Here is a 26,225-nt window from a genome sequence, read left to right on the forward strand (position 1 = left end):
ACCACATAGTGAACTCCATGGCTAGTTTGTGGAAAACCTAGAGACACATTAAATAGAGAATGGAGCGAAACGGACCCAGTGAAAAACCATTTACACTTCTGTTTCCATGGTACTGTACATGAGTGACGTCGAGTATACTTTTCATGTCAAAACGTTACAATTTTCTCCTGTTTCTACTTCGAGTATAGACATTTCACGTCAAAAATTCGTTATAATAAAATAATATTATAAACATTTAATATTAAATGTTACGAATAATGTTTCGTAAAATTAAGTTGATAGCTATGGTTTCATCTGTGACCGCTTTTATCTGTGTATATTCTCCATTTTTGGTCGCTCCTTGTCTTAATTTTACCCACTCGTTCCTAGCAATAGTAACATCAATATATACTATATATTAAACCAACTTTAAGTACCAGCTCTGCCCAGGATTCCCTTTTTCCTAGTCAACTATATTTTATATGCCTACGTAAAAATCATAGCCCAATGTTACCCCACGATTAATGCCCATTAACTACACTAATCTTATTAACTGACCCTGAACACTGGTATTATTATAGTTTTTACGAAGGTATAATTTTTTAATACTCAGCAACAATATTGAACACTTACTTGGGCCTCTATACGACCGATGGGGCTGACCGGCCCGGGATTTGAACTTGGGATCTGCAGAATAGAAAGTCCAATATTACAAAATAGCGTGTGAAAACCACTTCATCCTCGTAAACAAAATACCCTTATCAATATTACGTATTACGTAACTATTAAATCAGTACAAAATCCCAATTTGCCATTGCCTCTGAACGGAAGACATTCCTAAAGAAGTATTAATATTGTTAACGAATGTTCATATCTTTGGTAGTCTAATTAATAAGAAGAAACCAGCCAACACTCTGAAAGAATTTCGTTTCATATGATTCAATTTTTATTTTAGATACTCGGTTCAAGGACAGTTTTCGCAGATTGTGAAATATCTAAAATTTGCAAATATCTTCATTTACTCGTAATTACTTGATTGTAATGTTTCACATTTGAAGGAACAAGATATACAGATACTAAAATGACTAGATTTCAACACAAATGTGGAACAATTCGACATAGCTTACTTTGAAAATGAAATTCAACATACAATTTAAAAAACAACAACGCACATACACAACACATCCAATCACCCAACACAACACAAACAAGCTGCATTCCGAACAATGGTACACAGACTACTCAATATACCAATGAACCAACATGACTACAAAGAAGAGCTAAACACAGTAAAATACATAGCACAAGAAAACGGATACAACCCCAACATAATAGACAACATAATAAGAAAGACAAAACATAATCACATAAAAGCATAAGAATACAATGCAAACATAAGAACACAAAAAATACATCACACTAACATATGAAAAAAAAACACACACGATTGCAACCTCATTCAAGGAATTAAATTATAACATCGCATACAGAACAAATAATACTCTACAAAAGCATCTCAACACACAAACAACACAAACAAACAAATACAACCACACAGGAGTATACAAACTCAAATGCAACAACTGCAACAGCTTTACGAAATATATATATATATATATATATATATATATATATATATATATATATATATATATACAAAAACACATCTAAATGAAATTCTAAACACACAACTCAATTTCAGAACACACACACACACACTCTTTGACTCCACATTACACTACACAAACACACCCCCACAGGAAACACAAACAAAAAGCGCCAATACCAGCAACAATCAGTTCTGAAGATGGCCAATAATAGGCTGAACATGTTAAAGAGGTAATGTGAATTTTAACACGATAAAGACACACAATAAGTTTTCCGAAGTGATATTAGTGTTAAAAGTTGTGTAATCAAGATGTAGGCCTACAATTAAAATTGTTGAAAATATAAATGATTTATCAACCCATGTTTACAAATATATGAATTCCTAAGATATTATCCACATATTGAAATGCTGTAAATGCACTGTGAACAACTGAAGAGTTCACATGTGCAACCCTCAGACAACGGCTGCGACCACCTCTTCTTCGATTTTTCTTCGATGCCTATAAACCGTAATGTAATCAACTACACTTTCCTTTGTCATAGATGGCGTCTCGTACGACAAGCTGGAGAAACTTTGCACTACCTCCTGTCTCCAACTTTACTACCTACGGACATATCTAAAAGGTTACAAGTTTGGAACAGCTCCCCAGTCTTTCACTCAGAATAGACTTCTAGATTTACTTTTCTGAACTTTCATGATAAACAAGAAGTTCTAGAGTACCTTGTGACGCCTCCTTACATAAATCAATAATAACGTCTACAAAATGTTCAATAATATATCGATAAAACTTCGCAAATTTAACCTCAACTGCAATATGACTGTCTGTACTCTTTAAATTCCGCTTCGTTGAATTGAGCTGACAAAAATTCTTCCTCGCTGTACTAATATGCTTGTACATAAGAGGATGAGCGATGTCAGAATACAAACACGTTTGCAGAAAACCAGAGTGGAAGTCAGTATGAGATGTACGTTTAGGGAAATAATGGGACAAGGGTTTACTAACGCTGGCTTCATATTTTATTTGACTATGAAGAATACATTAGCATGGAATAAGTGCTGTGCTACAAAGCAAAGTTTGATTTTCATATAAAAGTGAGTTTAATAATCAGTTTCAAAATATCTTTAGCAACGCTTTGCTCATGAATTTGATATTTCTCTGCCTGCACCCCTGTATTACTTTATCTATTGCATTGTCACATGTTTTCAGAATTTTTCCGATTATATCTCATGTAAGAAAATGCTTGTTTAGTTTACAATTAAAATATACGGTGGTGATAATTTGAAATTTGTCTATCCATTCTTTTACGTGAAACATCTACATTCGAGGTACAAAAAATAAAAGTTGTAACGTTTTGACATGAAAGGTTTACTCTAACGTCACTCGTGGAACAATGGAAACCTAAAATATAATATAAACTTCGTGCATCGTGCTTTTCCAAGTGGTCCGTCTCTATTTATTCAGTACACTGATGCCCCTATACGTTTCCACTTATTTGTTTCTTAATAATTTATATATGTATGTAGATGTATTTGTGTGCAAACAGTGTGTAAAAGAGTAGGCCTTCGGAATATTAAGTGTAACTTTATAAATTTTAATTTCACTTTCAAATGTGTATCTTAGGGTACGTACACGTTGGAGCAACGATAAACGATAAAAGAAATTACTTCGCGACGCTTTGGTATTATCAAAGAATCAAGTGTTCATATCGGAGCAACGAAGACGCGGGAAGCGAACATTTTGATTTATCAGCAGAAGGTATTCTATACATCCACTTAATGAAAGAAGATATATAGGAAATATCAGCTGCTAGGTTCAAGGTTAATATAACTTAAATACGTACAAAATTGAACCCGTTTCTCATCCCAAAGGTTGTATAAATTCGTTGTGCTGTGATTGGTTCTTGTGAACACATAACGTATCACGAATAAATACACAATTGATCAATTTCCTAATATCTATAATAATTAACTTAATATGTCGAAATAATAATAATAATAATAATAATAATAATAATAATAATAATAAATCGATTAATATTCGGATATATTGATAACCACTGGTCATTATACAGATTAATATTATCTTAATCAGAGATCATATGAACAAGAAGAGCGAAAAAAGTGAAATTTTTCTTTTTCGTCGCTTTTATCGTGTATCTTCGCTTTTATCGTTACTCCAATATGCACACCTCAATGACAATGCATGCTTCAATTCTCTCTGATATAGCATCGCTGCTTCTTTTATCGTTTATCGTTGCTCCAACGTGTACGTACCCTAATGCCTACCCGCTTCACTTGCGTGATTCGGGTTCCGGATATTGCGGATAGATGGCAGAACTGTGACCCTTTTTTAAGTTGCACACCACTTCGACGGGCCACGCTATGCATGATATGTATCTGTGAAGAATTATTTCGTGTACTAGGGTGAGTGTATGTGTAACTGTTCGTTTAAGTGTAGTGTAGGGAATGGGTGAAGATGAAGATGAAGATGAAGATGAAGATGAAGATGAAGATGAAGATGAAGATGAAGATGAAGATTAAGATGAAGGGAAAAGGAGAAACCCGATGCGGCACGTAGCCTACTCCTTTCGAATAGCACCCATCGTTTCGTTGCCTAGACTTCGACTACTTCTCCTCCTAGTTGATACCTTCGCGTTTCAAACTCCTCTGGGTCAGCTCGCTGTACTTCTCCCCATTTCCTCCCCCGTATGTTGTAGCTAATAAATTACGTCAATTTTCGGCTTTTCTCCCTCGAAATTTTCTAGCGCTCCTTCAGTGGAGCGGCGAAACCCGAGGTGGTCAAAAGGCTTCAAGCTCACATATTCAGTTTTACACAGTCCCAACTCCCTTGTAGGACGTGTTTTCAAGTACCTTTAAAGTTTCTCCTCCCATTTTCCTCTCATTCATTCATTCCACCCAAGTCGTGGAAATATTGGATGTATGGGTTGTGTTAGTTATGTACTAAGTATCAAGTAATATACACTACAGTGTTAAGGAAAGTACTTGTATTGTATTTTATTACCGGTACTGTACTTTAATTACAGTATAGACGTTTCACGCAATTACTGATATTTCTTTAACCCTTTGCAGCACAAATTAATTTTTTTATGTTTTCATTTCATGGATCATAACAAAGCTTCGATCAATTTTTTTCAACATTTTAACTCTGCACACAATTTCAAAACGTAGATGGCAACTCTATGTATGCTCCAGAGGTGGTTCCTTGGTGGAATATCTGTGCCGTAAAATTTAGAAAGAAAATGGTGGTTCTTCTGAACAACCACTATGCTGCAAAGGGTTAAATCTCCTGCCAATCTTTCTTAAATTTTTACTTGTGCACTATTCAAAATAAAACTTCGTCGCTCTATATTGGGTGGATGATAGTATACGTTATTTGTAGAATAAAAAAAGTACGAAGATTATTACAACGCTTTCAAGATTGAATAATGAATACAGACATATTTAATTATAACAACAAAACAGAACTCTCAAAGTACTGAGACGGCTAACAAGAAAAAAAAATGATTCAGGAAACAAACACCACTCATTGTTCTCAATTTGTGATACAGCAGAACCTAGGTAATGCAGTATGTAACCAGTTATACGTAGTTCTGGTTTTTACGTAATTATGAATAGGCCCAGGCAAAATTACATTTAATTACACATAAATTAATTATGAATTGTAGGTAATTTATTTGTATGCTTTTGCAAGTAGTCATTTTTTAACCCTCCGGCTAGCGCGGCGACGCACGGTGTGCGCCATGCTGTGATTTTCCGGTTTGTGTGGAGGGGATAAGTTCCTATTTCTTCTGTGCGCGCATATACCTCCATTCGAGTGTTCGCTTTGTATTAAAACAAAAAAAATAATAATAATAATAATAATAATAATAATAATAATAATAATAATAATAATAAAGTGTATAAGAACGCATTTAAAAATATTCACTAAGCATTACAGAAAAGGCAGTTTTTTTATGAAAAATTGTGTGGCGCACAGAGTGCTCCGCGCGCCTCATCGTGTTACCAGAAAAGACGCGCCCGCCGAAGGGTTAAATCAAGTTCGAATTTTACGTATTTTTATTCGCTTTGATATTTCATAACTGGAAGATTCGGGGTTCGATCCCGCGCATTGACGGGATTTCCTCGTTGCCAAACTTCCGGTTCACTCAGCCTGTTATCAAACTGAGTACCGGGTCTTTCCTGGAAGTAAAAGGCGGTTGGAGCGTGGTGCCGATTACAACACCTCATTCTAGTGCCAAGGTCTAGAAAGCGTACCTCCATGCTCCCCAAGCCTTCATGGTATATGAAGGGGATAGGAGCTACCTTTCCCTAGCACTTAAAATTCAATGACTATGTGCTAGTTTTATTACCAGTTTGGTAAAAAGAAAACTTCGTACTTTGAAAGAAACATGTTCATCATTCTACTCGTGATGGGATTATAGTAAAGATGGAGGACTACGCATTTATCGAAGCGGCAGCCGAGGCGCGTGACGTCATCTTGATTACAAATAGCAGTCGGACCTCATAAAGCAGCATGGGATTGGGCAGCAGTACTTGTGAAAATAATATTTTATGTGAAGTCAGGAGCTATGTTTCAAGTTCTCGCTGTTGTAAAGTATGTTATTATTATTATTATTATTATTATTATTATTATTATTATTATTATTATTATTATTATTATTATTATTATTATATTGCGTTAACATTTGGATGTTTCGTTCTGTTATGCAACGGCATCTTCATCAGCATGAGTAATTATTGCGCTCTGTACGAATGTAATAAGAATTTTATTAATATTATTATCAAAGGACCAGAGCATCTGACATAAAATATTTTTGTTTCCAAACGGATAAAATGCTGAATTCGAAATGGGAACACATTTGCAAAAGGAAGGACAAAATTACAAAATAGAGTAGATCTTTTCACAAATTCGTAATTATAATTAGAGAGAATAATAGATGGTTATTATTATTGTTATTGATGTTATAATGATTATATTAAAATCATTATCATCAGCATTATTTTCTTTACTTGGTTACTTAACAATGCTGTATCAAATATCGACCGGCATTTGTCTTCACAATTGCTATACTCCCATCACGACTCTATACACAACGCGGCCTAAAATGTTTATATTTTAAGAATAAATCATTGCTGCACAATGCGGCGTTCTAACCAAACTACAACCTCTCTTCCCTTCAAAAGTTCATCGGTTGTTTCATTAACTAACGTCCACCCTCCTTTCGAGGAGATTTCAAGAAATGAGACCCCATCTGTTACGCGAGGCAGATGATGAAATGCGCGGTGGCCATTATAACTGTAGCAACTTGTGGCTACGTTAATTCGCGATTGCAGCTGAACTTCAGTTCTCTGAAATGGAATCTGCATATCGAAATACCGTCATTGTTAAATTAAGTTTGCGACTTCTAACTAGATATGCAATGTATATTTATATAGAACGTGATAACATTCCTCCGACAGTGACAATCTGATTCGTAATTCTCAGCTCACGTTAGATTTTGGTATAGGCCTACGCCTAGCGATTAATACAGATCTTGCCATGAATGCAGGATAAAATAAATTACGTAACTTCACCAAATATTTAACTCTTCAATTGGAAGAATCACAAATTTTAATCATGGCCTCCGGAAAAATGTATTAACATTGTAAAATCAGAAATAGAGAGATTTGAAGAAAAATAAATCGTACGGCCTTAATATATGACGACCACAAGAGTCCGAAAATTAATAACAATAATATAATTAACTAAAGGTGAATGTTGTTGTAAAAATAAAATGTACTGTAAGAATTAAGCATATTTTAATATCAATTACAAAATATCTTAAAAGACAACCTTGAAATTAAATTTTATAAATAAAAGAGTTAGTTAGTTAGTTAGTTAGTTAGTTAGTTAGTTAGTTAGTTAGTTAGTTAGTTAGTTAGTTAGTTAGTTAGTTAGTTAGTTAGTTAGTTAGTTAGTTAGTTAGTTAGTTAGTTAGTTAGTTAGTTAGTCAGTTAGTCAGTTAGTCAGTTAGTCAGTTAGTCAGTTAGTTAGTGGGGTTTAAAAAGGGCGCGTCAGCTACTATAGCTATTTACGCCCTTATCTAAAATCCTTCATAGAACAGAAACTCAATATAATAATCAGAATGCTTAAAAGAACTAAAAAAAACGTTGTTGCGGTTAAAACGAGGTACACAAATGCAGTTTCAACAAGGTGATGCATAAAAATCATAAAAGTGAGCAGTTCTCAGATCCTAGCTAGTATTTAAAAAGAAACTATAATTAAAGGTGAATGTTGTTGTAAAAATAAGATGTACTGTAATAATTAAGCATATTTTAATATCAATTACAAAATATCTTAAAAGACAACCTTGAAATTAAATTTTATAAATAAAAGAGTTAGTTGGTTAGTTAGTTAGTTTAGTTAGTTTAGTTAGTTTAGTTCAGTTAGTTTAGTTCAGTTAGTTTAGTTCAGTTAGTTTAGTTCAGTTAGTTTAGTTCAGTTAGTTAGTTAGTTAGTTAGTTAGTTAGTTAGTTAGTTAGTTAGTGGGGTTTAAAAAGGGCGCGTCAGCTACTATAGCTATTTACGCCCTTATCTAAAATTCTTCATAGAACAGAAATACAATGTAATAATCAGAATGCTTAAAAGAACTACAAAAGCGTTGTCACGGTTAAAACGAGGTACACAAATGCAGTTTCAACAAGGTGATGCATAAAAATCGTAAAAGTGAGCAGTTCTCAGACCCTACCTAGTATTTAAAAAGAAACAATAAAATAATACAACAAATGCTACCACAAAATAGGTTACCTGGCGCATTTCTAAAATACTCGCATGTAAAAGGTCCGAATGTCAAGTTTGTTGAAAAACATATACTAAACAACAAATGTAACCTCCAGATGTAAAGGGTCCAGAGGATAAGTAAAACGGGTCAATAAAAAACTAAATCACCCTGTCAAGTCCAGTACTCGATAAAAATCTCAGAACTCTAGATAAATAAATATGATATTTTAGTTAAAATTAGCATATGGTATATCCTTAATTAAGACCTTATGAGCGGTATAAATTAAATTTATAATATGCAAGGAATCTCTAAGAATTTGGGTGATATGACGGTATTGATAATTGTTTTAAAAAATATACAGTATGTAAATTTTGGTAAAGAACTCCGAGCAACAAAAAGTAAACCTATTACTGACAGCGCCGCCTATCTAATAAGGAGGAGTTTAAGGCGATGCGCTACTGAAATTTCTAAAATCCACCATTTTTTAGCTACATAGTTGAAATTCTTATTGAATATATGCATATCAATATCATAATCACACATTGTAAATTTCAATTTTTTCTCATAAACACTTTAAAAAATTAAACTTATTTTGTTTTTTTATGTTTTTATTTTCTTAGTGAAATCCTTTTTCTAAAAAAATATTTTAAAATCTTTTTTTCCTTAAAGGTAACACTGTATATTGTGCAATAGGTCATGAGTAATGTCCTATTCTAATTTGTTCATTTGTAAAAAAAAAAAAATATAATTTCTCAATGTTCAAACATTAATAAAAAATAATACTGCTTTATGTATAATTCTCTAGCAATAAAACTGCTGAATACAGCCAATCAAATGCTCCATTTCACAACAGAGATATTAATGAATAAGTATGCCAAGTTTCATCACTCTAGCTTTAACCACTGAGAAATAAAATTAATACTTGTCGTTGAAAACGAAGAAAATGTACAGTATTTTTTGAGATAATAAAATTTAAAGTTTTAGCTACGCATAACTCGCACATTAACACAACTTCTACCAATTATATAAAAGTATAGTTCTAATTAAAATATTGAGATAAATGTTTGATTAAACCGTACATTTTTAGCGCGAAAATAAAAAATTATAAAATTTGTCAAAATTCGACTATTTTCAGTAGCGCATCGCTTTAAGAGGGTTCTTGGATGTGTCATTTGAAATTTCTCCTGAAACGACGAGAAATTCGGTTCATTCAATGCCGAGACATCTGGAAGCTCTCATCCGTGCTATTGGCTTGCATACAGGATACTGAAAATACATTACAAAGACCTATTATTATATGCATTAGTATCATGTGCAAATACTTTTTTAAAATCAGAAAATAGATTTTCTTATTAAATAATTATTTTGTGTTATTGTTGTTGTTATTTCTGTGAAAGAATTTTAGTTTTTATGATTTGAGGCTTTCTCGGCGTTGGTTCGCTAATATGTTTTCGCGGGATATCAGCCGAGTTAAGATTTTGGAATGCTCCAAGCTTTCGACTGCTATCTCTGCAGCCATCTTCAGGGAAGTGATGTCCGAACAGAATCGAATCGAAAAATCGAAGAATTGGGAGGAAAATTTAAAAGGTACGCAAAACGCGTCCTTGCAAGGGGTTGGGGGCTGTACAAAACTAAATATGTGAGCTCCAAGCCTGTTGGCCACTAGTCTCACTCCGGGTTACGCTGCTCCCCTGAAGGAGCTCTAGAAAATTTTGAAGGGGAAGCCGAAATTGGACGTAACCTCTTAGGTACCACATACGCGAGGGGGGCTGAGATTGAATTATCGCCAACGGCACGTGGTGTTCCCAAGCCAGTCTGACCGCACAATAGAAGACAGAATCAAAGAACATAAGAGGAACCTGAGGCTGTATTACCCGGAAAAATCTGCAGTGGCGCAACACAGCATAGAAAAGGAGCATAAAATACTGTTTGACCACACCAAGGTCATTAACAAATCAAGCCACTACTGGGATCGTACAATCAAGGAGGCCATAGAGATCAAGCTGGAGAAAAACAACTTTAACAGAGACAGTGGACTCCAGCTCAGTCAGGCATGGACACCGGCCTTAGACCAACTCAGGCCCTCTTACAATCAAGGTCATGAAGATCACGGACCGAGGACGGCAACCGATTCCAACCGGCGGAACAGGGCTCGCCGCCCGCCAAACTTCACGCAGTAATCCCGGGAGGGGCGGAGCTTACGAGCGATGACAATTCCCGGCCCCGGATTGGCCGATCCGCCAACCAATCCCGTTTCACCTGAGACAGCCACATCTATATAACCTTTCGACTTTCTGTTCGCCCGGAGTGAGACTAGTGGCCAACAGGCTTGGAGCTCACATATTTAGTTTTGTACAGCCCCCAACCCCTTGCAAGGACGCGTTTTGCGTACCTTTTAAATTTTCCTCCCAATTCTCCTTCGATTTTTCGATTTTTTTTCGATTTTTCGTTCGGACATCACTTCCCTGAAGATGGCTGCAGAGATAGCAGTCGAAAGCTTGGAGCATTCCAAAATCTTAACTCTGCTGATATCCCGCGAAAACATATTAGCGAATTTTAGTTTTACATTATAATAAGAATAAACATTTTATTTTCTTAAACTTGCCCTTTATACAGATCTTATAAGGAAAACATTGAGTGTGCTACTTTTTGGTGCCAGTGTATATTCTGGAAATACGTAACTCTTATTCTATGTTGTGGTAGGGAAAGTGCAAACCCTAATTTCATTATAAGAATAGGAGATACGAAGAATTAAGTTCACTACTGTGCGCGTGACATGCAAGCGAGTTTACTCTTGTGACGCAGTCTCAAGCAGGTACAGGCTTCGTAAACAAAACACTGTCATTAAGAATCAACTGCTAAGATAATCCTACTTAAAAATACGTGTGCCATACGAGTATCTCTGAATGTTTCTATTGTGTTACTGTACGTACCAGTTGTTTCACTTGAAAAATGTACACTAACTCTACGAATACATAAAACAATAATAAGTTGAGATATTTCCTCTGCAATCGTTCAATAGCACAGCACAATTCGAATAATTACGGTAAGAAATTTATATTTTCAACTATATTCTTAAAAACAGAAAATTGCATTGCTTCTACGAATAGCCTAGATAAAATAGTAAGTCGAGATACTAATTCTTCTGTAATCGTTCAGTAGCACAGTACTTTCATAATAACCACGGTGACAAGTTAATGTTTTGGACTATATACGGGAAATATAAAATTACACTACTTCTACGAATAAATAAACCAATACTAGCCGGATTGCTGGGAAGGTTGGCAACTTTATTAATCGGAGAGCACGCTGGACACTTGGAGTCCTACATACGACTCGTATGGAATACGTGGAAATGGAAACCAACTCCATTACTAAGAGCTATTACCGAGTCAAGAGCTCTTCTCGAGGACCGAACAATTCATGATACTGGACGCAATAGATAGGATCCCATTTCCTTCCTAGTCGTCTGTGATGATTGGAACCGACACGTAGCTCCGAAACGTTGTATGTTTCTACATTTATAAGACTGCGCAAAAACACATAAACGATGCAGCGCCAAGTTTACTGCCGTGAAATTTTTCAATTAATTTCTTCACAGCAATATTTTACAAACAGTTTTGATATCCCATTGAACTATGACCTGATCCATCCAATATCTTTGTTAGTGGTTGTTTACTTTAATGGTACCGTGTGTTATCCGTTTTAACATACAGTACATCAGTTGTAACGTCTGATTATGGGGATCGAGTTCCAGTGTGTTTTACCCCCTGCCGGCGTGAATTTCCGTAAATATTGCGAGTTAAATATTACGTAGGCTTTTCTGGACATCACTTAGTCATCGCGGTGCCTCGTTGCTTCCTTCATTACGCCAACTCTTTTACGGTATTGCATGAGCAAATATCCCAACTGCATAAAATTAAAACAACTTCTTAAAAGAGAGCAGTAAAATAAACGTAACACAACATAACCTAACCCATCAGCTAAGGGGTGTCCAGAACACGTGATCTTTAACTCGCAATATTTACGGAAATAAACACCGGCGGGAAGGGAGGAGGGGTTAAAAAGTGGAACACGATTTGCACAGTCAGACGCTACAATTAAGCCATTAATGTGTGCCAAATACCGGTAACCCACGGTATCGTTAGAGCAAACAATTATGTTCTTGTTAATATTCATTATGGTACTAAGATTCCTGTATCTGACTGAACCTTATGGTGTTACTTTCATATGGTAATAGTACAATAGTTTTATCCTCTGTATTTTATACCAAAATTAAACTTCCTACTTTTAGCCATACTAAGTTAACTAAATTAATCTTAAAAACAGCCATACGTTTTATACACATACGTATTGTTTACAATTTACTACTGCCTAATATTAAATATTGAGAATATTCTAACCGGAACTACTTCAGAATACCGCGTAAGTACATATTCTTTTATTGGTTATTTAATGACGCTGTATCAACTACTAGGTTATTTAGCGTCGATGAGATTGGTGATAGCGAGATTGTATTTGGCGAGACGAGGCCGAGGTTTCGCCATAGATTACCTGGCATTCACCTTACGGTTGGGGAAAACCTCGGAAAAAGCTCAACCAGGTAATCAGTCCAAGTGAGGATCGAACCCGCGCCCGAGAGCAACTTCAGACCGCAGGCAAGCGCCTTAACCGACTGAGTCACGCCGGTGGCGTTATTGCTTTATTGAATTATTTATTTTTGGTCCAGGGGACATATTGTTTTTATGTACATATGTATTTATCTACCCTTGTGCCACCAATAGAAAACATGTGTTTTAATTATTATTAATTTGCACAGTTTTTGTATATAAGTACTTACACGGTATTCTGAAGTATAGCGTTCTAACCCAATAGAAACCAAAATATTAGCCTAATACCTGATATTCAAGAAAGCCCTGATAACGCAACGAATTTCTCGCATATGAGATAGGCTAATGTTTCTTAAGTTTGCAAAAATAAATGTCTAGGTAAGTGTAATAATGGTGATTCAGTTCACATCACGACCACTACAAACAAAACACAATCGCTTACTGAACTACACTGATCAAGATCATCAGTTAAGAAAGCGGTCCGATTCAGAACGTCTCTGCGCATGCACAATCAGCAGCCAATTTGTTTTCGTCAGTTGCTAAGCTCTGAAATAACTACACCAATTGTAATCTGCGTGTCTAAAATATAACGCGCAATTTCTCTAACTTATAATAATAATAATAATAATAATAATAATAATAATAATAATAATAATAATAATAATAATAATAATAATAATCTTCTTCTTCTTCTTCTTCTTCTTCTTATCACGTATTAAGTCTCACTCCATCGTTTCAGCGGACAACCCAAAGATCTTGTTCCTAAAAGGCGTTAATTTAATGCTTGGCATCGTATCCTTATTCTAGGCATTCTGAGTATATGTGAGTTCCATTTCTGTCTATAATTTTGAATTTTCACTAAAATTGGGTCAATATTTAATTCTTTGAAAATATTCTAATTTTTCTTCTTGTCTAATCTAGTATAGCCAGCAGTTCTTCTTAAAATCTTCATTTCATTGGCAGTGATTCGGTGTTCATCACATTTACTTATGGCCAATAATAATAATAATAATAATAATAATAATAATAATAATAATAATAATAATAATAATAATAATAATAGTATAAATAATAATAATAATAATAATAATAATAATAATAATAATAATAACAATAATAATAATAGCGTAGTAGCAGCTATAGTACAATAGTAATAGTAGTACAGTGCATACATTTTACCTTTCAACGTTCTCAGAGGTACAGTACAGCGGAAGCGGCAGTACAGAGCGAGCTGCACACATGCGAGCGAGGAAAGATAAAATATATAAGTAGTGGTGTCGGTGGTGGCGGTGGCGGTGGTGGTGGTGGTGGCGGTGGTATGAAAATGATATAAATAAAAAAGAGATTACAGTAAAGTTAACCTGATACGTGAAGAAACACACTCAAGGAGAGGCAAGGTAGAAGTTATGTGTTAGCAAAAGATGTGGCTGAAGAAAAACATTTTGTTCCTGTTGCAAGAACTAATGTTTTATAAAATTTATAAGTGATGAAAAGTCGAGAATGATTGTGGATGAGATATGGATGTAAAATAACTACAGCATCACGTTGATGGGAAGAAACTCACATGCCTTTCTTTCCCCTCTTCTTAATTTGTTTAAATAATTTCACTCCATGTTTATATTGTGAGATTTATATGTTCTTTAAAATCGCACAGTTATTTGGAAATATAAAATGATTATGCTTGCTGTTTAAGAGTAACAGGACATTAATTGTTTGTCTTTTCTATTTCCATGTTCAATTAATGTACTTTTTTTTATCAACCTACTTGTTCTCCGGAAAAAGGGCCAATAACAGTTGACAATATTTCATTTTATATTATGATCTTCTGTCAACAAAATAACAAGTTCTTGCACATTATGTGCTACCTAAAGAGTTTATATAACAATGTTAGTTGTCTTGAGGTTTGGTCTTCTTCAAGTAAAGTTAAAACAAAACGTTATATTATCCATATCACAAAACACGAGTTTTTCTTATGAGCCCTTTTTCTGGAGACCGCTTCAATTGCTACGGTTCTTGCAACGTTCAGTAGAAGACTACTTAATGGCTAAAAGAATCACGAAATCGTATTGTATGTACGCAGAATGCTCTTTTTTTAAGTAGGTTATTTTACGATGCTTTATCAACATCTTTGCTTATTTAGCGTCTGAATGAGATGAAGGTGATAATGCCGGTGAAATGAGTCCGGGGTCCAGCACCGAAAGTTATCCAGCATTTGCTCATATTGGGTTGAGGGAAAACCCCGGAAAAACCTCAACCAGGTAACTTACCCCAACCGGGAATCGAACCCGGGCCACCTGGATTCGAGGCCTGAGAATGCTCTAACCCGGCTCCTCTTCGTATTTGACTATCACTATAATCGTATAAAAAGCAAAGAGTCAGACCTACAAACATCGTAAGTTGTCTCACATGCAAATATTACAGTAACCACGTCAATGTCACCGCCCATATTATAATCTGTGATACAGTTACTTCGATCGAAGGGAGGCATTTGACTCAGAAGACTTACTCCTTTACCTTGGGATCTGTAATCCAAATAGAGTGTAATAATCATTACTCAGCTTGAGAGCATTTTTATTATATCGGTCACTTAACAACATTGTAGTCTACCAACTGCTCCAGTATACAGGGTGTTTTGAAAAAGAGGTTCCAATATTTAGAGAGGAGGTAGTACGCATCAAAACAAGAAATAAAAGTCATATAAAATAGGTCCTAAAATTAATATTTTCTAAGAAATTAGCAAATATTTACCATCAATATAGAAGCAGCATACCTTCCACTGTGAGCTCTTGGGCAAGAAACAAACGAGGAAACAGAATGCAGCTTTTTTTTTTTTAATTGTAACATTTCATTTTAAAACTAATTTAAACTAAACATGACCTGTATAATAGCTGTTCATAAACTGTTCATGAGAGTTGGGGGACGACAAATTTTAGCACTTCCTAGGGGCGGCAATATACCTGACCACATGCGGACTTCTCTTTTGTGTTTACTTGAAGTCCATATCGACCACAGAAAACCACACGCAAGCTTGCTATTTTGCCAAGAAAGCGTCTGTCGGCGGCGAGAGGTCGGCGTGCCGCACTATGAGTTGCGCTCGACTACCGACAGCGACAACTCTGTGGTTATTCTGTGGGTGATACCGACCACTGACGTCGACAATGACTTCAGTTTGTGGTCCGTGTGAGTTACCATCATCTCTAATTCCATACTAATTCCTGACAGCCCACAAGTGGACCACCGTTTTGTGGTTGTGGTGTGGTTGTGCTGTGGTCCGTGTGAGTTAAGCATAAGGTGCACGATGGGCCAATGTACACTTGGTCAAAATGAAAGTGGCCGGCGTCTGAGAGACTAAGTACGAATCGGGTATTTCCGTGAGCGCTAGGGATAGCCAGGCTTTGTTCAAAAGATTGCGTATATTCTTCTCGTAGTTATACTAATGGGTAACACAACTATTAATCACTAAAATCTTCCGAGAAAATAATTCATATACGAGATTTAAAACAGACAAATCGTTCAGAGTGTTTAAACAGTGAATATTGTAACACAAACACTATATACTGTATAACAGGTTCTGAAGTGGAGTACGACCATTGCTCGTTACAATGCCATTCTGACTGCAGTAAAATTCTTTGCGTAGTTAGTACAGCGTTAGCTAAGAGTTCCTGAGGTTCAAATCTTCGTGGAGTTATTAAACTTTTTTTGTTGCCTTTTAAATGCATCGGTGAAAATTTAACAGGTTTTCGTCATTTTTGTATCCTTAGAATACTCTTCGCTTTATTATTTTTTTCGTGTTAATAGAAACTTTTGACGCTAGATGGAAGTAACACTAAAGACGACAATTAGGGGCTTTCATATTAAAATGCTGTGTTAATCATTTGATTAATCCCTGCTGCTTTGCACTTTATTGTCTAAGGAAAATTCAGTAAATATGTTGACGGTTAAATAATTGGCACTAATTAATTTGCAAGTTGTGCTACAGGGAACATGGTTATTATACTAATCTAATTCCGTGATCATCAGGGCCTAAACGTAGTAATTATAAACAAGAAGAAAACCATAATGCTGATGACAAATTATATCCTGATTTCCTGGAATTATAATCACAAATTTTCACCAATTTTGTAATTATCTGTAAATAACATCAATTAAATAAGCAAAATTATTTGATTATATTACACTAAAAGGAGTTGTAAAAAATAAAATAAAGAACAAAACAAAAAATTCACTACGGAGATTCGAAGCATGCTGTGGAGGTAGCCCAAATCAGCGCCTTGTGTTATGGAGTTAACTAAAGAGGCGCACGGAGGTTTACGGTAGTGAACTGCGCGCTCACCCGAAGGGAGAAAATTTTCACTGCTCAGGAGACCAGCCGCTTTCATTTTGAGGAAATTTTCACTGCTCAAGAGACCAGCCACTTTCATTTTGAGGAAATTTTCACTTTCATTTTGAACAAGTGTACAGTAAATCTAAGTGCAAGGATCCGCCCCGGGTCTGGCCCTCGAAAAGTCAAGTCAATCCTCCCAAGTCCAGGAAGTGCAACGTCGCAGCTTGTCATAATATCACTCCATTATTATTATTATTATTATTATTATTATTATTATTATTATTATTATTATTATTATTGTGTTGCAGGTAAGATTGACGAGCTGCACAGATTACAAATACGCATCGATAGACAGGACCGCCAATTCGAACACATTTTAAAAACATATTTCAGATAAAGACAAAATACAAACATAATGCATCAATAAATTACTTACGTTGTTACCTAATGTATTGCATCTCATTTTAAGAATTATTTTTTTTTTATTTAATTGGGTTATATTACGACGCTGTATCAACATCTAGGTTATTTAGCGTCTGAATGATATGAAGGAGATAATGCCGGTGAAATGAGTCCGGGGCCCAGCACCGAAAGTTACCCAGCATTTGCTCGTATTGGGTTGAGGGAAAACCCCGGAAAAAACCTCAACCAGGTAACTTGCCCCGACCGGGATTCGAACCCAGGCCACCTGGTTTCGCGGCCAGACGCGCTGACCGTTACTCCACAGGTGTGGACTTAAGAATTATCTTTTCACATTAATTAATATCCCTACTGGGGAGGGGGCACCTGAATTTTAGTATCAAACTCTAAAATGCAGGTCTGCCTTCCTGCCAATCTGTAGGATCATGAAACTCATCCGATATCACACGGAATTAAGTGAAAAGTACAATGAAACGAATAGGCAATATCGGTGAAACGCAATGTGTCCTGTTGGCGAAAAAGGAAGAATCTCTTAAAAACCTTTATCATGCGATTTTATTCAACATAAGTAACATCCCAATGAGCATCGGGAATCGAATCTGAGTTAACGGTTCGATAAGCATGCTCTCTAGTACTCAACTACCGGAAATGCTTGTTTACTTGTTCACATAAATACTATTACCTTTCTTAAAATACTATTACATTTCTGGGAAATGGATCTGTGTTCACATGAATGCTTACTCGAATTGACTTCTGCAATAACATTCATAATCACGGATGAAATCTGTGTGTGGCATCAAAATCTACGGAAATTGGCAGTCTAAGAACGATGATACCAGTGCCCACGAGAGAATAGTAGGATGTGAATAATAATGAACTTCAGCGTTATTCACTAGATAAGCAAGTACAAAAGTGATTGAATATGGATAATGAAGAGTGGAATGTTGTACCACAAAGTTCTTTGCCCTTAATCCTCTGCCTCACCTACATCAAACGATGAAGCCTTTCAGAGTTGTGGGCTGTAATCTGGGGAGGGAACGTGACTCCTGTACAGAAGCAGTTCCAATTAATTTGAGTGTGGCAGAGCAGCCATTTTGTTCATTAAAATATAGAGACACTCATGTCACAGGCTTGTTAGGCTAGTTTTCGAAGTACGATGACCATCGAACATTTTAAATATGTCCTCACTAACTCTGATGGAATTTAGTATGTGCATTATATGGATTAAATGTTCCTTGCACAGAGTGTTTCAAGTTGCCTATCTCTACAGCGATCGATATTATAAACTGTATAGCTTACACTCATAATACACTGTGTCTACAAATTATTGGACGATTATATAATACTATATTTTCACTAATTTTAAGGCGACAGACATGATATTACCACTATTTGAAAGAGGAATATTTCCAGTTTCGTACTGCCATCTGAGTTTCATCTGTTATTTAGCGGGAAACGTGTACATCATTGTTGGACAAAATGGCTGCACTACCAACAGACTGTAGCTGGCGTGTGCTCGAATACGCGCGATGTAATTGTGCTGTCACTGTTCGACAAGTGTTCCAGCAGCAATTTGGACTTCCTGGTCCTCCTCCTGCATCGTTAACCCGAAGGTGGTTCGAACAGCTTCACGGCATCTTCATCTGTCAAGGAAATTTTTTTAGTATGTTATTTTACGACGCTTTATCAACATCTTAGGTTATTTAGCGTATGAATGAGATGAAGGTGATAATGCCGGTGAAGTGAGTCCGGGGTCCAGCACTGAAAGTTATCCAGCATTTGCTCATATTGAGTTGAGGGAAAACCCCGGAAAAAACCTCAACCAGGTAACTTGCTCCGACCATGAATCGAACCTAGGCCATCTGGTTTCGCGGCCAGAAGCGCTAACCGTTACTCCACAGGTGTGGACGTCAAGGAAAAGGACGCGCGAGGAGGTCAAGTGTTAAGACTTACTGAAAAGACGGTTGATAGAGTGCGTGAAAGTTCTATGCGGAGTGTTCAGAAATCAATGCCGTGACCTAGCCGACTACAGACAACACCTTCTGCACATGACCACTTCGTTCACCGGACCTCACAGCGTGTTTCTTCCTGTGGAATTTCGTCAAGGACAATGTTTACGTCCCTCAACTTCTAATGACGTTTTCGGAACTGAGAAGTTTCTGCAATTCAAGATTTAACTATGCATTCCATATTCATGGTTTCCTACCTCAATGTGTATCTTTTTATCCCAGCTATATCCCCCACAAACAGTTGAAAGATAGTTCTTTCATACCTTGTATTTACATTGACATTTAATATATTATTTATCCGAATAAAATAGAAGGAAAGAAACCCTTGACTAACCAACAACATACAGTATGCATTTATTTACAATACAGAAGACTCACATTTAGTTCAACTCGTGTCACTTTCGGATTACTTTTTTTCTATCTAAAGAGGAATTTTATATACCTAGTAGGTATAAAACCTTAAGTATTTGTTTTATTTCCTTGCACTAAAATAATCATTTGGTGTAAAGTGTTAAAATGTGGAGAAACTTGTGAATTTACATAAAATATTATGTCAAGCAGTGGCTTCGCACAATTCATTTGACAGAAAGTTATGTAAAATATAAATATTCTTGATGTGAAATCATGTCACGCAGGAATACAGATCAAACATCCGGAATCGCTCTGTCTTTACATCACTGATGATGGGGATGTAATCCCCGAAACATGTAAAATAAATAAAGAAGTTCAACAGACATAGTATTCATGAAATTGTTATATTTTTTTTTTCAATTTTATTTGTGTTTTATCAATTTTAATTAACACTGTCATAAAATTGACCAAAAACATTTATTTTATCATTAGAGTACATTAAAATAAATAAAAAATATATTATGCGTTTTCTAATTTCATGCATGATTAATTAAAACATATATAGACTGAAAATCTGCATAGTCTGGCAACAGCGCATCGCCAGCTTACCTACGAATACACACGCAGTCGGCCTGAGTGGAGAAATCGGTAGAGTGCTAGCCTTCTGTGCCCGATGTTGCGGGTTTGATCCTAGGCCAGGTCGATGGCATTTAAGTGTGCTTAAATGCGGCAGACTCATGTCAGTAGATTTACTGGCATGTAAAAGAGCTCCTGCGGGACAAAATTCCGCCACACCGGCGACGCGACGCTGATGTAACCCCGGCAGTTGCAAGCGTCGTTAAATAAAACATAATTTTAATTTTAACACACACGCACTCGGTCAAAATATCTGTGCTCCGTTCCTTAGTCACTTCAGTAGGTTTGTCAAACTTCCTAATGACTGGAAATCATGATATAAGTTGATCTTTTTATTCAATTTGCAAGAAAACCGCCCACTTTATTTAAAAACTGCAAAGGAATAAATCATTCCTTATCAGTTCCTCTAATAATAAAAGTAAAAATCAGAATCGTACGGACAGTACTTCTCGAGTGAAACAGTGTTAACATTTACATGATTTTTTTTCTGAGAAAAGTATTCATTTGGAACTAATATGATATTAGAACTTCTTGTTGTACTCTATCCAAGGAATAAGCTGTTAAAATATTCATAGTTATATTACTTCCACCTGTATTTTTATTCTCTAAATTTCCATTGAGAAAAAAATGGTTTATTTAACGACGCTCGCAACTGCAGAGTTTATATCAGCTTCACCGGTGTGCCGGAATTTTGTCCCGCAGGAGTTTTTACATGCCAGTAAATCTACTGACATGAGTCTGTCGCATTTAAACACACTTAATGCCATCGATCTGGGCCGGGATCGAACCCGCAATCTCGAGCATACAAGGCCAGTGCTATACCAAGTACGCTGCCGAGGCCGACTTCCATTAAGATTCATTCATTTTAATCATATCTACTTTTCATAATTATTGCACTCGCAATACAGAACTAGTAACTTTCCCAAATCTTCGTCAGACAATTTACACTTTTCGTCCGTTAGCTCAAACTTGTAGGCAGAAAACGAATGCTTAACGTCTACAGATGTAGCGAGAGCGTCCTATTTCGATATTGAATTTGTTTATCGTATTGGAAAGTCACATTTTCTCATTTTATTACACTTCTTACACTTCCCCAACAAAACATTCTCTGCTGTATTGAGGCCGTAAGTTAAGGATTCTTTTGGAGAATCACGTAGGCTACTTTTTCGCCACCTGGTTCACGTGCTGAGCTACGTTTCTCCCTATCATGAGCTAAAAGGTAAAGTTGCTCATAAATTGATTTACGTACAATTTCTAAAGAAGCAATCACAGCAACCAAGGATGCAAAATGTGACCCGATGTCGGTCACCTCGATGCGAATGGAATCGTATCCACAGCTATCTTTAGATACTTTGTAAGGTTATATTAGGCTATACTTTTTCACAACTTATGTTTTACGTTCATACAAGCTAACGACGTAGCTCTGTCGGTTAAGGCACTTGCCTGCCGATCCGGAGTTGCGCTCGGACACGGGTTCGATTCCTGCTTGGGCTGATTACCTGGTTGGTTTTTTCCGAGGTTTTCCCCAATCGTAAGACAAATGTGAGGTAATCTATGGCGAATCCTCGGCCTCATCTCGCCAAATATCATCTTACTGTCACCAATTCCATCGACGTTAAATAACCTCGTAGTTGATACAGCGTCGTTAAATAACCAAATAAAAAAACGTTCATACAACTCGATATATATTATCTTTTAGACCTGATGATGCCACATGCGGCGAAAGCGCTAATCATATTTAACTTATAATCTTAACCTAATCTTTTATTTGTATAACCATTGGGCCTAATAAATTGGGACAGTTATTGAAAAATTTATATTTAATTATTCTACATTTAACTTGTCGGACTAAAAATGTCTCTAAAAAAAAAGAAAGAATTGTATATTTTAATAAAATAGGTTCTAACGTCAAATTAGGCATTTTAGACTATAAAATTAGCATGCTTATGCATGTAGGCCTACTATATTGTACGACAATTCATGAAACGTGTTAATACTATTTAATAAGTGTCTATCTCTTCAGGAAAAATAGTTACCTAAATTCAGATGTTGGTGCAGTGTCTTTAAATAACACTGATTAAAACATATGCAAGGATCAAAATAATTGTGTTCTGCGGGCATATTCCTTAAATATAATTCTGGCTGTACGAATTTTACCCCCATGTAGCCTAAGCTTGAAATCTAGTGCAATTTAACTTGCATTAAAACTTGTGTAAACTTGGGCCTGTAGTGGAATGGCTGTCTGTAACCCCAAAGCCCCTCGAGTGGAAACTGGGGGCACCACATGATAAAGGTGTAACACTCCGGGAGAGGGATTGGTATACCTGATGAATAAGGGATTAATTAAGCTTTCTGTTTCACTTGCAGACAATCCAGCTGAGGGTGACGGTAGCTGAGAATACTGGAGAACCCCGCGCCTACTCGATAGGTCACGTGATAGTCGGCACACAAGCGTCAGGGAAAGCATTATCACACTGGAATCAGATGCTCTCGTCTCTGAGGAAACCCATTGCGATGTGGCATCCGCTGCGCAAGTGAAGAGCATTATGTGTTGTCCCTGGAAAGCGTTTCCTAAACTAAATCTACTTTATTCACATCTCATTTTCTGCCAGATTCCAGTAGTGGGTATGAGTCGCTTTGATTCACTCCAAAATGTAAGTCTGAAGCTCAGTCAAAAATAATAAATTGAGGAGTTTATATTTTCTTTTCGTTGTTAAATCAACAAATTTACCGAAATAAAATTTTATTCATTCATTTCTTCCTAAATACACCCCTAATAAAAAAGAATCATATACTCGTATCATAAAAAGTTTTAGGCATTAATGAGGCTCACAAAATTCGTTTGAGTTAAATTTTCGCAGTATATTTAACAATTACGCTTAAATTTTGTACCGAGAAAGGATATTTTTGTTTATTTTTTATTCTTACTTGTGAGCATTTTTGGGGGAAAATATATTCGAACTTGGACTCTGTCACTTTGTGTCATATTTTTAATTATGATAAAATTAAACTTACCCTAAAAGATAACTCCTCAATTTATTTTGTACGTCAAACATGTGGACAACGTACAAAATATTATAAAATTCGTGTTTGTAATATTGCACTGAATATGAGTAACAATAATTGTTATAGTACCTTTAGACTGGGAGTTTAAACAGCTCCTGCTTCACAATTCAATCCGAACGAAGCACTCTCAAAGTTTCGAACTCTGGAGTCAGCATTGATTACATACTCCATTATAGTGTCAAATTACGAAGGAGAAGATGATACTGGGATCAATAATGGTCCGCCAACTTAATTTCATTTTTTTTTATTCTGACGATAAACTTATTTACATCACTTCTGTTCTCAATTATACCTCGAAATCTTTTTCCACCTCTAATACTAATAGTTCTAGACTTCTAAACTGTAAATACTGAACAACAATGTGTGTACAAGAACGCTTAGACAAGATTTTGGTAGGTACAATAAAGATAACTAAGTAAATAAGTTTAGTGACAGATTTATATGTGATACATTCTGCCTCGAAATATGAGTATATTGATTTTGTGTGAGAAATAAAATAATATGTGATTAAACTCTCTGAATAGTTATGACTTGTCAGTCAGAAGAATATACGCGTCTTAGAAATGACATCAAAGAAATAAAGTATATTACATGATATGGGTTAGATATGGACGGCAACAGTATGGAAAGGAAAGGACTTCAGTGGGCTAGTGTTCACTCAAGTTAAACAGTACCGGTCCCCAATGCTCACAAATATTGAAAGTGTGGCTAAAACCTGTTTGAGAACCTCCAATCAAATTTATTTATTACTTTAATTATTCTTATACTTGGCTCACAACCAGAGTCACCTATAATTTACAAGCCAGAGCATACAAATGGTAACATTACGGTACAGTCACGAAGCTTGAGTTGTGAGGTTGCTATGAATAATAGACTGTGCAGGTACTATTTCGCATTGTCTGTAATGAGGCGATAGTAGCGATCCTAGTGGTTAGCAACTATCTATGGATGCATATTTATTACATATGGAGCTTCGTGACTGTATATACTAGACTGTGGTAACATTGTACAGAACTGTCCATTGAAGGTCTATGGAGCCTACGAGAAAAGCATGTTGCAAGAAGTTACAGGAGTTCATAAAAAGATTTATGCATTAAAAATTATTCAACATTAAAATTAAGTGAGAAATACATGTACATAATCTTCTTGAAGTAATTCTGCCCTATTTAGTTTCATAAGCAAACAGTTTTCTCAATGATGCAGCTAAACGGCTATATTTTTACTTCATTCGTTCAGTTATTTTGTAAGAATAATACTGTAATTCAAACAAATCCCGTTAGAAAATTATCTGTAACGTATATAAAAAATAACAAAATAAATTACAGCAAAAGTACATCAAACTGAGACCAACAGACCCTATATATTTCAGTTCGAATCATAAATCAAGCTACGAATACATACTCTATGTTCAGCACGTGGGTGTTGTTCTTTATAACATGTTGGCATATAAGATAGTGAAACAATTAAATGTGTAAGAAAAGAGGTATAGCTAAGTTGAACACAGTAAGTTCATAGGAGTTGCTAAGATATTGGTGACTACATCAATTCCAAGGAACAAAATAGAATTAGATTAAATGTAGTCTATGTAATCATAACTAGTTTTAAAAACAGAGAAACTCGTCTGAAGTTATGATTTTAACCAGGTGGGCTACAAAGTATCTTTCATTCAGAACTATGACATGAATTGTAAGATCGAAAAATATAAAATGCGTGGAAATATAAAAACGGCTTTAAGGAATAAAACTCGGAGGGATACCCAATTAAAATTTTATAAAATAATGACTACCCCCGTATTAACATACGCTTGCGAAATTTGGACAAAAACGGATTAGATAAAAATGAAATGAAATTCTTGAGACCATTAGCTGGTTACACTTTTCTAGATCAGAAAGCAAGTTCAATTTGGGGTGTCCGAAATAAAATGCAGGTACCTTCCAAAAAGTTATAATATTTAAGCGTCTTATTTAAATATAAGTACAAAATAAATTAAGAGTAGTGGCTAGACTACGAATACTGTTTTGAAAGAGAGAAATATATTTTCAAAGTTTACATTTGCCTTATTTTTAAGTTATTAATTTGGCCTTGGGGTCTGTTTCAATGTATATAAAATGAAATAGTACAACAGAAGAAATCTTCCTTGTATAGCCATATACGAAGAATGGAAGAAACAATATCGGGAAAGATATATTTTTTAGTAGGTTATTTTACGGCGCTTTATCAACATCTTAGGTTATTTAGCATCTGAATGAAATGAAGGTGATAATGCTGGTGAAATGAATCCGGGGTCCAGCAACGAAAGTTACTCAGCATTTGCTCATATTGGGTTGAGGGAAAACCCCGGAAAAAACCTCAACCAGGTAACTTGTCCCGACCGGGAATCGAACCCGGACCACTTGGTTTCGCGGCCAGACGCGCTAACCGTTACTCCACATGTGTGGA

The 26,225-nt window shown here is 35.7% G+C and overlaps 1 protein-coding gene across 2 annotated transcripts in view; it reads left to right on the forward strand.

Moving 5' to 3' along the window:
- Positions 1-24,346, forward strand: part of LOC138696523 (synaptotagmin-12-like) — a 405,788-nt gene extending 381,442 nt beyond the window's left edge. For both annotated transcript variants that reach the window (XM_069821606.1, XM_069821607.1), the window contains exon 8: positions 23,088-24,346. In XM_069821606.1, coding sequence (XP_069677707.1) covers positions 23,088-23,258 — 171 coding nt within the window. In that variant the 3' untranslated portion in view covers positions 23,259-24,346. The remainder of the gene's footprint in view (positions 1-23,087) is intronic.
- The last annotated feature ends 1,879 nt before the right edge of the window (positions 24,347-26,225 follow it).

This window comes from Periplaneta americana, chromosome 3 (assembly GCF_040183065.1).
Source record: "Periplaneta americana isolate PAMFEO1 chromosome 3, P.americana_PAMFEO1_priV1, whole genome shotgun sequence".
Lineage (NCBI taxonomy): Eukaryota > Metazoa > Arthropoda > Insecta > Blattodea > Blattidae > Periplaneta > Periplaneta americana.